General features: G+C 39.1%; 2 protein-coding genes across 3 annotated transcripts; one reads left to right on the forward strand and one right to left on the reverse strand.

Annotated features, from left to right (window-relative positions):
- The first annotated feature begins 1,599 nt into the window (after nt 1-1,599).
- LOC137738693 (uncharacterized) lies at nt 1,600-3,688 on the forward strand. Of its 2 annotated transcripts, none has more exons than XM_068478167.1 (2): nt 1,600-2,781; nt 3,454-3,688. In XM_068478167.1, the coding sequence occupies exons 1-2, from the start codon at nt 1,648-1,650 to the stop codon at nt 3,544-3,546; spliced, it is 1,227 nt and encodes a 408-aa protein (XP_068334268.1). In that variant the 5' UTR covers nt 1,600-1,647; the 3' UTR covers nt 3,547-3,688. The 2 variants fall into 2 exon arrangements, with proteins under 2 accessions (XP_068334268.1, XP_068334269.1); XM_068478168.1 differs by having other exon boundaries at nt 3,475-3,688.
- LOC137739391 (protein MICRORCHIDIA 4-like) lies at nt 3,590-5,412 on the reverse strand. Its single transcript, XM_068478960.1, has 2 exons — nt 3,689-5,412; nt 3,590-3,596 (listed from the first exon to the last, which is right to left on the reverse strand). Exons 1-2 carry the CDS (start codon nt 5,410-5,412, stop codon nt 3,590-3,592), a joined length of 1,731 nt encoding a protein of 576 aa, XP_068335061.1.
- Between the last annotated feature and the right edge of the window lie 8,738 nt (nt 5,413-14,150).

Consider the following 14,150-nt stretch of genomic DNA (forward strand, 5'->3'; position numbering starts at 1 on the left):
GCTCTCAAATCTCGAGAATTGGGACACTTTATGTATACATAGGATGTAGTTTTGGAGAAATTTTTTGAGATGACGGGCACATTAGCTTACTTGGAGTTCCTAATCAATACAACTTTAACACGTGCCTATTTTATTATTGAAATAAAAAGATTGTCACGTTTTGATATTTATAATGGGCATTAATAAACAAAATTCCTAATTTACCCCTACAGTTCAAAGAGAAAGAAGTCAGAAAACTCTCCTGACTACCCTTCCATTCTGACCATCCACTCTTCAGAAACCACCCACCTCCATCGCCACTTTGTGATTCCATCGGCGACACTCCATATATCCTCTCTTCCTCTTTTTCTTTCCCCCATTTTCTCTCGTTCTCCCCCACCTCCATCGACCAAATTTGCCGTCTCCGACCTCCAATTTAAGATTTGTCTTTCGGCATCCCTTGTGTCCATCTCAGAAAGAGCATAAGAAGGAGGACAAAATATGGAGATGAAAAAGAAAGGGAGAGAAAAATGTGTGGGGAAGGAAGGGATGAGTGGGGTGGATGATGCACGTCTCTGGCAAGGAGTTGGCCAATGGGGGAGGCATGGGAGGAGAAGGGTGTGGGAGGTGATTTGGAGACTCAAAATATGGGGAGTCGGTTTAATTTTATTTTTTAATAATTGTATTTATGTTATAAGAATACAGGTGTCAACAGGTTATTAGTGGGGACCACCTGTTTTATTGAGGTGTATATTTCAATCACATAGAAAAATTTATTGTAGTTTTAAATTCTAAATCCGTCCCTGTTTGCAAAGCAGTAGAAAGTGTATTTATCTGCTCGGAAGTAATTAATGCGTAAGTTTGTAAGTTAAGATGTTCATTGTTTTTTTTTTTCTTGAAGTTGAAAAAGGTTCTATGCTCAAATGTTTGTGTTGATTAAAAAGAAATATTTAGTCCTCAACGGTAAATATGATAAATTAAGAACTTTTATTATATAAAGTTGTAAACTAAATAGAAATGTGTTTTATACATGATATATGTACTTTTTACATAAAATACTTTCTCTTCTTAAGTAATATACTGTCATCTCATCCGTATTTCAACATTTCAATTCTTAGTGTACAAAAAAAATCCAAACTAAATTCATTTCCACAACAAAACGTTTTACTTGAAAATAATGAAAGACGTGAAGAGAGAAAATAATACAAAACCCCTAACATACAGAACGTAATAACACTATAAATTAGTAATATGTCTTAGGTTCGACTTCTACAAATGACAAGTTTTAGTAATATGTCTTCAAAAAATTAATCTACACAAGTGTTATATTAGTTTGATTTACAAATACCTATCGGAGATAGAGAGTTGTGGACTAAACCATTTCGAGAAAGAATATCTATCGTTTTTCATTCCAATTCACATAAGAATGAATACTATGATTCGCATGTCGAACCAGCACGAATACATCATCCATAGGATGACTTCCGTCTTGACCTCAATTTTTCTTTATTAAATTTTGTGCTTACTTTTATTTTTGGATAAGACCCTTAAAATAAAAAATAAAAAAATGACGAGGGAAGAAACCCCGCAGGGCGCAGTATATAAACCGTAGGCGCCACCAACCGAAATTTTTCCTCTAATTTTTTGCATTATTATTTTTCGTAAACAATGTCTGAGCCTTCCGCCACCTCTCACCTACCCCGCGGGCCGCAACCACCAAACGAACCCGACGACCCGCAATCCCACCCAACCCCCCTCCTCGATCCCCTCACCCACTGGTGCGCCAACCAAAACTGCAACCCCTTCGCCGCCGATCCCCTCGATCCCCGGAGCTCCTCCGATTGCGACTGGTTCTCCGACGTCGCATCCGATTCGGACCATGACGTCAGCTGCTTCGTCACCGATCTCTTCGACCGCCGCAGCTCCGAGCAGCAGCCCAAGACCGACGGCGTCGTCGATTCGGGTTCGCGGTCGGATCCGGTTGCGACCGAATTGGAAATTGGGGGTCTTGAGGATGGCGACGAGACGGAGTCGAATTTAGGGTTTGGGTCAAATTCTCAGCGACTGGGTTCTGAATTGGGGGAGTTTATAAGCCTATCGGGAGCTGACTCGCGAGCTGGTGGGCTTCGGATTGTTGGGCTGGAATCTGAATCGGATTCGGATTCCGGTACTATCGATGACATAGAAAGTAATCGGATCACCGATTCGGGTATCCAGTCAATTTGGGATAATCTTTTCTTGATGGAGCAGAGGAATATGCTTGAAAGTTCCGAATCGATTCAGACTAGTCCGGTCAACGGCGGAGTGGAAGAGCTGTCGGTGACCTCTGGGTTTTCCACTGAAGAAGAAGAGGTTCCGGAAGGTGCGGCACGGAGCCTGGAGTGGGAAATTCTCTTGACAGTCAACAATTTTCGGAGGTTCGCCGATGATGACGATCTTGACTTGGAGACTGCAGAGTACATCAACACGATTTTCGGGCAGTTCGTGGAGAATGCCAATGCCATGAAAGGTAGTCCTCCGGCGGCCTTAAGCGTGGTTGAGGATCTTCCATCTGTTGAGTTTACAGTGGAACAATTGAAGAAAGAAGAAGCGGTTTGTGCTGTTTGTAAAGACAACATCTTGGTGGAGGATAAAGTCAGGAGCTTGCCCTGTTGCCATTACTACCATCAGGACTGCATTGTGCCGTGGTTGGGCATTCGGAATACATGCCCTGTTTGTCGGTATGAGCTTCCCACGGATGATCCAGATTACGAAAGAAACAAGTGTGAAAGCGCTGCTCGAGGCGAGCCAGGGGATTCACAGGTCAGGTTTGAGTTTGGGTTTGAACAGTTTGTCTAAGATGCTATACGGATATATATAATCTTGCTTTGCGAAATGTAAAAATTGTAAATATGCGTTTTTCGGGCAGTCCTATATCTGATGATGAAATGAAGCTTGTAATGGTTTTGAACATCGTAAAACTTTTGTTAATTTGGTGGAGTTTCCCAGTGTAATAAATTGCTTTTTGTTTCATGTTACTTGAGTTTTTAGTAGTGTTTATGCAGCAACCTTGCAAGAGGTTTAATGAAAATTAGTTTGAACTTTGAAGAAGTATCTTATTAGAGTTTGAAATTTGTCAAATTGCGAAAAACGAATACATGAGATCTACGTTAAAGTACTACTACCGGATTTCAGATCAAACTACATGCATTTCGCCCCCAAGTCCTAACTAAAGAAGTAGTGAACAAAAGGCTAGACTTAGGCGGACTTGGTTGCTTCGAGTTGCTGTTGCAATTGTTGAATGGTATCTGTTGCATTCTTCAGCTTCTCTCTCAAACTCTTCTCCTCCTTGTCTCGACGCTCCCTCTCCTCAGAGAATATGCCAATTATGGTGTCTTCTTCATTGCTCAGTTCTGTAATTTTTTGTTGTGCCGCTAGGAGCTGAGTTTCAAGTGACTTGCACCTCTGATCTTTCTTCTCCAATATTTTCCTCAGTTGGATATATGCTGTTTTCAGTTGCTGCACCCCTACAACTTGACCACGCTCCATGCGGGAACGCTCAGCATTGACATCATGACCGTGCGGTGAACTGGCTCCTGGGCTACTTGGTGAACAGTCGTGCTGTGATTGTTCAGTATCTTTTGTACGTGAAGATAACTGAGTCGGGCAATCTTTCCCAGAGTCTTCTTTAGCAGCAAATCCCTCACGACGACGGCCACCCACAGCAGACATGGAAACATGCATGTCTGCATCTGCATCGGTAACATTGGCTGGCGAAGGTGGTAATGATGATGGAACATTGGCGGGCGAAGGTGGTGCTGATGGTTCATAAGACCTTGATGATCCTAGTGTCCCAGATTGCTTGGGGGTTTGGACTCTATCTTTGGTGATCCTTTCAGAAGCTCTTGAACGAACACCCTGAAGTGCGGGTGAATCAGGACCCGAAAATGGTCTCTTCTTGCTGCATGGCGTGGTAGATGGAGGATCAGGACTAGTCTCCTTACGATTTGCAGAGTCGTTGATGATCTTCTTAGTACGTCGCCGAGCATACCCGATTTTGTGGCAGTTAGAACCCCAGTAATCCTTTTGCATATGTATCAATCGTTTCTCGAGTCTCGAAAGAACCGTAGTACGCTCAAACCCCTGCTTATCATGAGCTGGTTCAACAAAATTAGCTTCCAAAACGCCGATAACACCCCTGCCGTCGCTTCCTGCAGCATTCCAAAGCCTCCAAAACGGCTTAATCAGTCGATTCTTGTGATAAACATTGAACCCTTGAACGTCGATATGAGATTTTGCATCCTTTACAAACCCGATGGTGACAGCAGCAATCACATTTGCACTTGTTTGGTTCCCGTCAGCCCCGGTTGGCCGATAGGTGACTTGCTGGGACATCATCATATCATTCACTATGTTGTGGTGCTCAACTTCCTTCCCGCGAAGGATGATCCGAAAGTTAGAAGGAAGCCGCAAATAGAGAATCGATGCATAGCTCCTCAGCGAGTGCTGGTACGTCAAGAAAACTCGCGAGTTGGGATAATCTTGAGCCATTTGTATATTCTTCTCGTCCCGATTGACACCTCTGAGTTGAATATCATGAGGGTCGGTGTCAAAATCAAGCTCCAACTGATCTTCGTCGTCCTCCCAAAGGTTGTATATGATTATTTGGGTGCCATGGTTCTTAATCGTTAAGAGCTGACAATGCAGCTCTTCTTCGCTAGAAAATGGCGACCACTGAACGATTGTCTCGATATTTGTCTTCCAGTCTCTTTCGGAGGATCGAAACATTTTGTGCCAAGCTCCTCCTCTTCTCTCATAATCAAGCATGGGAACCACAATGTCTTCCTTTCCAGTGCTCTTCAAGAAAGTGTAAGACAGCAATCCGATGCTCCGCGTATCATTTTTTCCATGTATTCCTTCGCAGCGTGAAAACACGATCGCATCTGCTCCTAGCCTCATAGTGCTCGTCTTAAAACCGTTTCCATACTGTCCTATGGTGTCTCTAATTTTGCTTTTCACCGAATACCCCAACGACATGCAGTGTCGCATCTTGCTCGGATCCATACCACCGCCATCATCTTGGATCAGCAACATTCTGCTTCCATCTTTCTTGTTTTCAAGCACATCGACGTTGACGTAAGTAGCACCACTGCAAACCTCATCCAGTGCATTGTCTAAAAGCTCGGCAAAAGCGCCGAGAGCCCACTTGTGACTTGTGGCATTGGAATGCAGAAATCTGGGATGAACCCTAACGTGGTCGATCCCGCCAGCAGCAGAAGTATGATCGTCGCTACAAGGAGCTCCTTCATAATCCCCGGCCTTCCAAAACTGCTTACAGCTCTGCCGGGCTCTCACCTGCCTCAGCGGCTGAGGACTCAGAACCGGGCCTGATCCCGCCCCGCCCAGCTTCCGCTTCTTCGAAGAACCTCCCAAAACTTCGCCCTCTTGTGACATGCTGGATGATACAGGCTAATTAACTGGTAGGGATTTAGAAAATTGTAGAAGAAAGTAAACCTAAAAAAGGGCTTCGCACAAAAATCTTATAGCGCGTGGAAGTATGCTAGAAAATTTGTTCACTCACGAATGTGATGATCCACCAAGTCCAAGATCTGTGTATTTATACACAAGGAGATAACCCGAAACAAACAGGAAATGCCTAATCCTAATAGAAATTTGAAAGAAATCCTAATCCTAGCTGAAATAGGATGTTAAGCAAATTACAAATTAATCCTAAAACGAAAAGGAAATTAAGCAATTTTAATCCTACTAAAAATTTGAAAGCACGCTAATCCTACTGGAAATAGGAATGCAAAGATCAATCATGTGGTAATTTATAGGAGAAATATTTGTGTTACCAAAGATACCACTCCTAATTAATCGGGATTTATTTAATGGAAACAATTAATTTTTGGGTGGCAATTAGAAACTAAAAAACTATAAAAAATCAATGAAGGGCACGTAAGTAACGTCACAAGCGAGGAAGTATATATGTACTTCGATTTCGGTTTTGTAGGTCAAGTCTGCAACAAAAAAGGGCTACAATGGAATCCATCAACATACAAAGATTTAAAAAAAGTAAAAAATCCTCATAAAAACACAAGATTATCAAAATTGATGAATAACACTATCAATTTTGATGATCTTCATGACGTTGTATTGGTGGGAACCCTAAATTTATTTTTCAGTGCAAGTGCGTTTCCAATCGTTGGTGTACTCTCATCTCTGATTCTTATCTCATTAAGCGCTTTTTATCCCTCCAAATTGATAATCCGTACCCTGGTAAACCACAAATCAGAGGAATTCCTTGCAAGAAAATCATCGTCCTCCAAGCCGCTGACTCCGTTATTCGAAAGGCTCATGAGTTTCCACTCCGAGAGAAAAGCCAATTGTGTATTGGATGAGTGGAGGCCCTGGTGGCATTAGTGATCATCTTCAGAACATTCTCATCGTCTTGGATCCATTGATCATCATCGACGAAAGTAATTCGCTTTGGTGAGCAATCTTTTTGAAGGTCTAAGCCGGTACTTGAATGCTTTGGCGAGCAATCTTTCATATGAAGACCTTGTCCATTTGACCATCAAGAGTCACTTCAATTACAAATAAGGAATCTAGGTTTGGGTAAAACCCTATATAAAACTCTCCTATGTATACGTGACTTGCATCTACTATCTTCTATCGTTTTCCAAATTTCTGCCACTATGAGAGGTGCTATTGGTACCAAAAGAAGCAGATCCCAGTCGCCCCTTGGAGCAATACTGGCCTCTCACCATATTCATCACCCAAAAACATAAAAAAAAAGTTGTCTGTTGATAGACCCTTGGCGATGTAATAGTTGAAATTTTTCGCCGACTCCCTTCATATATATCCGCTTGTCAGTGCACGTATATGTCCAGGTGTTGGCTCACTCTCATCTCTAATTCTTTAACCTTTGCATCAATGAATTTAGAGGAACGATTGGACCTCAAGATGGGGAGTATGTGTTTTCGAATGAGCGGAAGACTGGAAGGCATAGTCGATCGGAATGTGTGACCGCATAATGGGGAGATTGGACGGATCATCGCGTAGATTAGCAGACTTAGGGCTAGGGGTAAAGTATCTGTCACAAAACTACGTCTACGCAGGAAGTGCAAGAGAGATGAGGCACATGGCAGAATCTGATCATATAAGCTAGCCATTAATTCTTTCTTGAAGATATAATAAATTGACATATCTCGAAGGACATTGATTTTTCATACTGAAGTTTCTAGTTTTGTTTGTGAGTTCATCAATTAATTTGTATCGTACGTAGACAAGCTAAAATTTGTCACACTTAATTAGTAATATTGGTCACTTTTGTAGTAGTTATCCATCCACTTTGTCTGTAAGTTGATATATTATTTTTAGCAACGAAAATTTCGTAGTCGTTAATTGAAATTTTATGATCATTATTTAACAAAGTTTGACAAGCTGCCGATGTTTCTTCTGCAAGTCGTTAATTATGGATAAAAGAATTATGTAGATTGATCCAACAAGTTCACCAGCATATTCAAAACTCAAAAGAATAAAAAAGATCACCAGCATCATCGTCATCAAGAACTAGTGATCTCCGAGACGATGTAGTGATTGAAATCTTTCCACAACTCCCTCAAGGCGGTGGGTCACTGTATCTATACAATATATATAACTTCGTATGTTGATGTATGTTGATCAATATAACCCTCTATTTGTTTGTCTTTTGTTTTTTGTGGTACAATATAACTGTAATCTTTGGTTTAAAAAGATGATCTTATCCATTGATCAAGTTTTTAGTAAAGAGGAATGCTAGCTACTTTCTCCATTTACTAAGCGTTTTTGTTTTTTTGTGGTACAATATAGCTGTAATTTTTGGTTTAAAAAGATGATCTTATCCATTGACCAAATTTTTGTAAAGAAGAATGCTAGTTACCTTCTCCAGTTACTAAGTGTTTAGTTTATTGTGTAAGTCGAGTACAAATGTCAAATGATGAATAGGGAATGTAAGAAGGAAAAGGTAAATGGAGAAGGTATAGCTATTCCTCGTCCGTTAGTTTCTATTTTTATTTACAGAAAGAGAGTTTGCTTCTAAGTGAAACCCTAGATGAAGCTCTTCCTATATACGCGTGACTGATCATATCTGTACATTATCTACTGTCTTCTGGCGTCTTCCAAATTTCTGGCACCATGAGAGGTGTTGCCGCCACCCAAAGAAGTAGATCTGAGTCGCCAGGAGATGACCATATTCATCACCCCGAAGATATCAAAAACGTCACTGTCGCTACCATCACTATCATCAACATCAACGAGTAGTATTGATCATCTCCCCGACTTCCAAAACGTCAATATAAAGAATGGTAAAAAGTTCACCCCACTTCCAAATGTAGCTGTTTGAACTATGCATTAACTTTTCGACAAAAAAAATAGAAAAAAAGAAAAAAAAAGAACTATGCCTTAACCTAAATCATCATCGTCAAAACACATAACGAAAAGAGAAATGCAAGAAATAAATAAACCAGTCATTTTCACTAATGGGGGGATAAAACCCTTATGGCTCTTGTAGTTTCCATAGAGAAAGAAAGAGCACTGAGTCCCTCTAGAAAAAACTTTTACATTAATATATTGTCATATTATGCGGACTTTGGGAGTGGCCTTGGTTCAAAAATTCTACACAAATTAGTTAAAGGCCACATTCTGATTTAGATCAAGCCGATATTTTTTTCTAACGAGTGGGGACTTTGGAATTATTACTTCAATCATTTTTCCTTTGAAATTGATGTAACAAGGAGATAATATTGCAGGTAGCAATATTTGTGCCTGCCTATTGCTTTTGTTTTCTTCAGGGGTTTTTTACTTATTCGTTATGATTTGCCTTCTTGGTCATTTTTTGTTACCATTTTCTGTTGCTAGCCCTTTCAATTAGCCCACCAAACAATGTCTCTTGTTGCCATTGGCAGACCTAGCAGCAAGGGTGTCGTGTTTAACCATCTTAATTCTTAAAAACTATAAACGAAGACCAATTGATTAGTCCACAACCCTTTCCAAATGGCTTAATTATGAAAGCATATGCAAGCAGTTTTGGATTTTTCAAAGAATACAACCAAAACCAATCTTGCCCTCTCTTTTCTGCTAGATATGGCCATCATTTTGTTTTCCCATAATATTGTATTTGTAACTTAGTAAGAAATTTTGGTCAAGGATCAATGGATTATGAAAACTTGGCGAGACAATGGCATACAGATTATAGATATATAGTGTTTAAGGATCAGTGTGAAGTAACAGACAAATTCAGAGGGCTGGCTAGCTAGCAGCACAATGATTCTTAACTAATATTGGAAACCCTAATTTCACGTAGGTCTTGTAATTCGGAGCGTTTACAAGATCCTCTTTTCTGCCAATATTGCTTGTAAACCCCTATTTTCATATGTTATAAGCAAGCCTAGCTAGAAGGACATGCATCAAGAAATTATAAACAAACTCAGAAGCCAACTTGATTAGTTTAAAACCCAAAATACTTCAGGCTGTGCATAATTAAAGTAATTAAACAAAAAAAACGCAGTGTTTAAGCACCACTCATTGTATTAATTAAATTTATAATTAGATCGCCACCATATACCATATAAAAATAGAGCAGCAGTCGTGTACCTTTTATGAAAACAAGCAGTGGCTGGATAATCCAAGACATTTTTACTACAAGACTACCATATAATTAATTAGTAGCAGTATCAACCAACAAGTATCAGTGAAAACAAACAATATTGATGACGAGCATGTAATTAAGCACCCAAGTTTAAACTAATCATTTTGCTTAAAATAAACCTGCAACTTTAAATGATACTTTATTATTACAAGTACGTAAGCACATGTACCTGTCAACTGTGAGTCAGTCTTACTCAAAATGCACCACCCAGAATTAAGTAAATGAATACATACATTGCACCAGAGATGGCAAATCTTGTGTAAAGCATTAAACAAATATTATTTGATGGAGTAATTAACTTGTCTGCGAAATGAGATTAGTTTAATTGCATAAGTAGAAAGTGGAACTGAAAAAGAAGAAATTCTTAAGAGGGTGTGATCAGCTCATGATGGGCTTATCCTGTATTAACCAATCTCTTGAGATCTAATGACCTCATGATATAGAAACAGTAGGATTTGGCTGTGGGAGAGGGACTATGATTCTCTCCCCTCCTCTTTCTATCTTCTTCCATTCCTTTTTCTTACACTCTTTATTTTGTCTTTCTCTTTCTATAAAAACTTAATATAAGATATTGACGTGGTTTAACCGTGACCGTTCAAATAAAAGGGGAGTGAAAAAAAGAAGGGAGAGAATCCTTCTCTGTGGGAGAGGAGGCATATAATGCGTATGCTCTTGGGATAAGAATGTGACGTGGTACTAATTAAACATTTTGTTCTCACAAAAGATTATTAATTAGATTTATGTAAATAAGAGAAGAATGTTCCCTCTCTTCTCATTTCTATACACTTCATTTTGTTTGAAAAATGAACAAAAATAAGGCTTGTTATGGGGTTTATTCATTTTTATTTACACAAAAGTTGCACAACGCGGGCCCAAAACTTCAAAAGCCCAAACCAAAATTTGGACGACCATCTCACTTAGTCCGAGGCTTGAGACAGAAATCCCTCCAAAGTATGTTTGCCACTCAGACGACCAGAGATCGGAAATATCTTGTCCTTTTAAATACGTATGTAAGCATCATCCGACATGATGAAGTCACCACAAATGCTCATGCTAACCGCCTTAAGACATAGTTGAAGGTCACCTACCATGAATTACAATTACCGTCAACACCAAATGACCAATCTACTTCAGTTTCAGCTCAACGATATGATCGAGGTTGCTCATTCTCCACTGCCTATATAATAGAACCATAGACCTTCAAACTCATGACCTTCGTTAAGCTGATAAGCTGAGCTACATAACTTGAAATGAAAATTGACTAGAAATGTAAAGAAAGTAGTAAAACTCTAGCAAGATTCATCCCATGAACTGCAACACAATGTTAGAGAAGTCCACCCAAGATCACTAGTGTCATATTGGATTTAGTACAAAACATGCGCCTTAGAGAGGAAATCATGGTGGTTGGAAATGGACATCAAAGGAATCATACCACGGGGTAGCTGAGTTGTAAAAAGTTTAGTATCTTAGGGATCGTAAGCAGTGTTTGTGTCACATCTTGACACAGGTTTGACTCCGCAGTAGCACGATATTGTCCGTTTTGGGCCCCAACCATGCTGTTTTGTTTCTGGGAACTCACGAGCAACTTCTCAAGGGGTCACCCATCCTGAGATTACTCTAGCCCAAACTCACTTAACTTTGGAGTTTCTACGGAACCCAAAGCCAATGAGCTCCCAAAATGCCTCATGTTATAGAGAGGGGAGCATGCACATATAAGGAACATCACCCCTTCTCCTTTGGTCGATGTGGGATGTTACAAACCACCCCCCTTAGGTACATAGTGGCTCTGATACCAAATTGTCACATCCTGGCCTGGGCCTTTAAAGGGGGTGGATTGTAACATCCCACATCAACCAATCCCAGGATGGGTGACCTCTTGGGAAGTTGTTCGTGAGTTCCCATAAACAAAACTGTGAGGGCATGGTCAGGGTCCAAAGCGGACAATATCGTGCTACGGCAGACTCAAGCCTGGGTAGGGATGTGACAATTTGCTTCGAAGGAAGACTTTGAGATTGTAGCTGAAAAGCTAACAGGAGAGTGTTGTTGAAAAGCAGTTGGGTTTGTGCTAAAAAGCAATTGGGTTGATTGAAGAGTTAGTCAAGGTTTTGTATAACTGTAGAGAGGGCTCGGCGCATGGAAAATGAGGCACACAAAACGTGACATGATTCGCGCGGGAACTAAGGTGACTCAACGTACCAAAAATACGATATGCAAAATGAGGCGGGCTTAGCACACGGGTCAACCATTGTTGCCCGCACAAAGCATTGGTCCCGTGGGTGGAGCATATATAAGCCGCTATCAATATGGGGTAGGGTTTAATTTTAATTGCACGAATCAACCATTGTTGTTTAAATGAACCATTGGAGCCGAGGGAAGGGCATTGTAAGGGGTAGGGAGTGTTGCCTACACGAAGCATTCTTGGCAGAGGTCGGCATTTATAAGCCACTATCAATAGGGGTAAAGTTTAGTTTTAATCTCAAAGGTCAACCATGGTTGGCTGGACGAAACATTGTTGCCAAAGGTGGGACATTTATAAACCGCTGTTGTATTTTTTTTTTTTTTTCCCTTATGACTTGTACTTTCCATAGGGTGCCATAAAGACCGAAGCTCCTTCATTCATCAATGACTTTAACACCAAACTATCATCTTCATGTTCTACAAAATGCATTTTCTTATAATCCAAGTCAAAACAATCGAAAACAAGGATGTAAATATAAATCTAAAGGTATTTGAATCTAAATAAAGTAAGGTAGGAAGAAAAAAAAATTCAATGGAAAAAGAAAAAAGAAAAAAGAAAAAAGAAAAAAGAAAAAAATAAAAAAGAATTATACGATCGATACTTTACTACCGATTATACACAAGAACTGTTGCTGTCAAGGTAGCAACTAAACCTCAAAAAAGTCGCTATCATCATACCGATTCTCTCTTTTCAATTTTTTTTTTCATTTTAGTTTTTTATTTTTTATTTTTTGTACTTTTTAAAAATTTCTTTTATTTCTCTGACCATAACAACAAACCATCATATTCACGTTCTTCAAAATATATTTTTCCGTGCAAAATCTATTATAATTCATATTTAAACATTTGTAATCAACAATTTAAAACCTAATTTTAAAGATATTTGAATTTAATAGTGGTTACTCAAATAAAATAAATAAATTGAAATAGGGAAAGATCAGTACCACGCTACCGATCCTCACCCAGTAGTACTTAAATCATCGTTCAATCTATTTATTTTCACATTCACCTCACCGTGAAGTTTTGAAAATTAAGGTAAGACTAGCCTACGTTTTATTTTGTGAATGTTTGTAATCTTGACTCCATCATGAAATGATTACATTTTATTTATCGTTTTAGTTTCTATTTCAGTTTCATTTACTTTTTAGGCAAGCATACATGAAGTTACACTGAATTTTAAGTCCTCATTCACTCGAGGCACATAAAAGAATTTAACCGAACTAGTGTCCCACTCGGTGCACAATCATTTGTTTAAAAAGTTAGATTAACGCACAAGCTTCACATACTCGAATACAAATACTATATGTTGGCAACTACCAATAGTGTCATGCATATTCTCTCTTTCTCTTGAGCCGTCTCGTGATATTGAGACCAAAAATAACACTCGGAACAAATACGTGTTAAACATCGTGTCCAAACTCTGTCCGAGTTTTAGCACCAACACATTTTATTGGCATGGATTTTTTTTCCGACTTACATCAACGAATTATAGCTAACAACAATTTAAAGGGATAAATTAATTCAACCTTTTTCACTAATCATGCTAAAGACTAGCAAATGAAATTCAGCAAACATATATAAATATAAGATAAAGACATGATTTGGAATTGGAAAATATTATTGTAAGATAAAACTAATTTCATAGACTTTTTAATATAAGCGATATTGTATATTCGAACTAAGTGTAAAGGAGGGAATACAAGCCAACTTGACTAAATTCATGTTTGTGTTTTCATAGTTTCATTCAAAACAACAAAACTTGAATTTAAGAACACACATCACAAGAAAACATAATTTTGAATTGGAATAACTGTGAGTGCCTAAACCCTTCTTTCCCAGACTCACAAGTGTATCCCTAGAAAGAAACTGTGAGAGAATCATATAAGTTCGAGTAGCCTTCAAATACACAACTTCCTAATATATACTTGCAACCCAACAAATTATAAGTTTCAAACGCATAACTTCTTGCAAACCAAGACTCTTGATACTACGTACACTCTAGAAGGTTAAACTGGGAGGAAATAAACCAACAAATATATATCAAGTTATAACTTGAATAAGGATTATAATGCATACGTACGAATGATTTGAGAACGGTTGAAAAACAAAGCAAATCCACCAGCCAACCACCGTCATGAATGGCCTGGGTTGGATGAAACCTACACGCCCTACCCTAGCTACCCACTTCATCACCATGCCATCACCATTTTTAACAAAAACAAAAACTGCAATGATAGTGGGATGAACATTGTCATCTGGGCAT

This window comes from Pyrus communis, chromosome 7 (genome assembly GCF_963583255.1).
Source record: "Pyrus communis chromosome 7, drPyrComm1.1, whole genome shotgun sequence".
Classification (NCBI taxonomy): Eukaryota; Viridiplantae; Streptophyta; class Magnoliopsida; order Rosales; family Rosaceae; genus Pyrus; species Pyrus communis.

Coding starts and splice junctions, on each gene's coding strand:
- LOC137739391 (XM_068478960.1), bottom strand. CDS start 5,412: ATGTCACAAGAGGGCGAAGTTTTGGGAGGTTCTTCGAAGAAGCGGAAG.
- LOC137738693 (XM_068478167.1), top strand. CDS start 1,648: ATGTCTGAGCCTTCCGCCACCTCTCACCTACCCCGCGGGCCGCAACCA. Junction 2,782..3,453: donor GCGAGCCAGGGGATTCACAG/GTCAGGTTTGAG, acceptor TATTTTCCTCAG/TTGGATATATGCTGTTTTCA.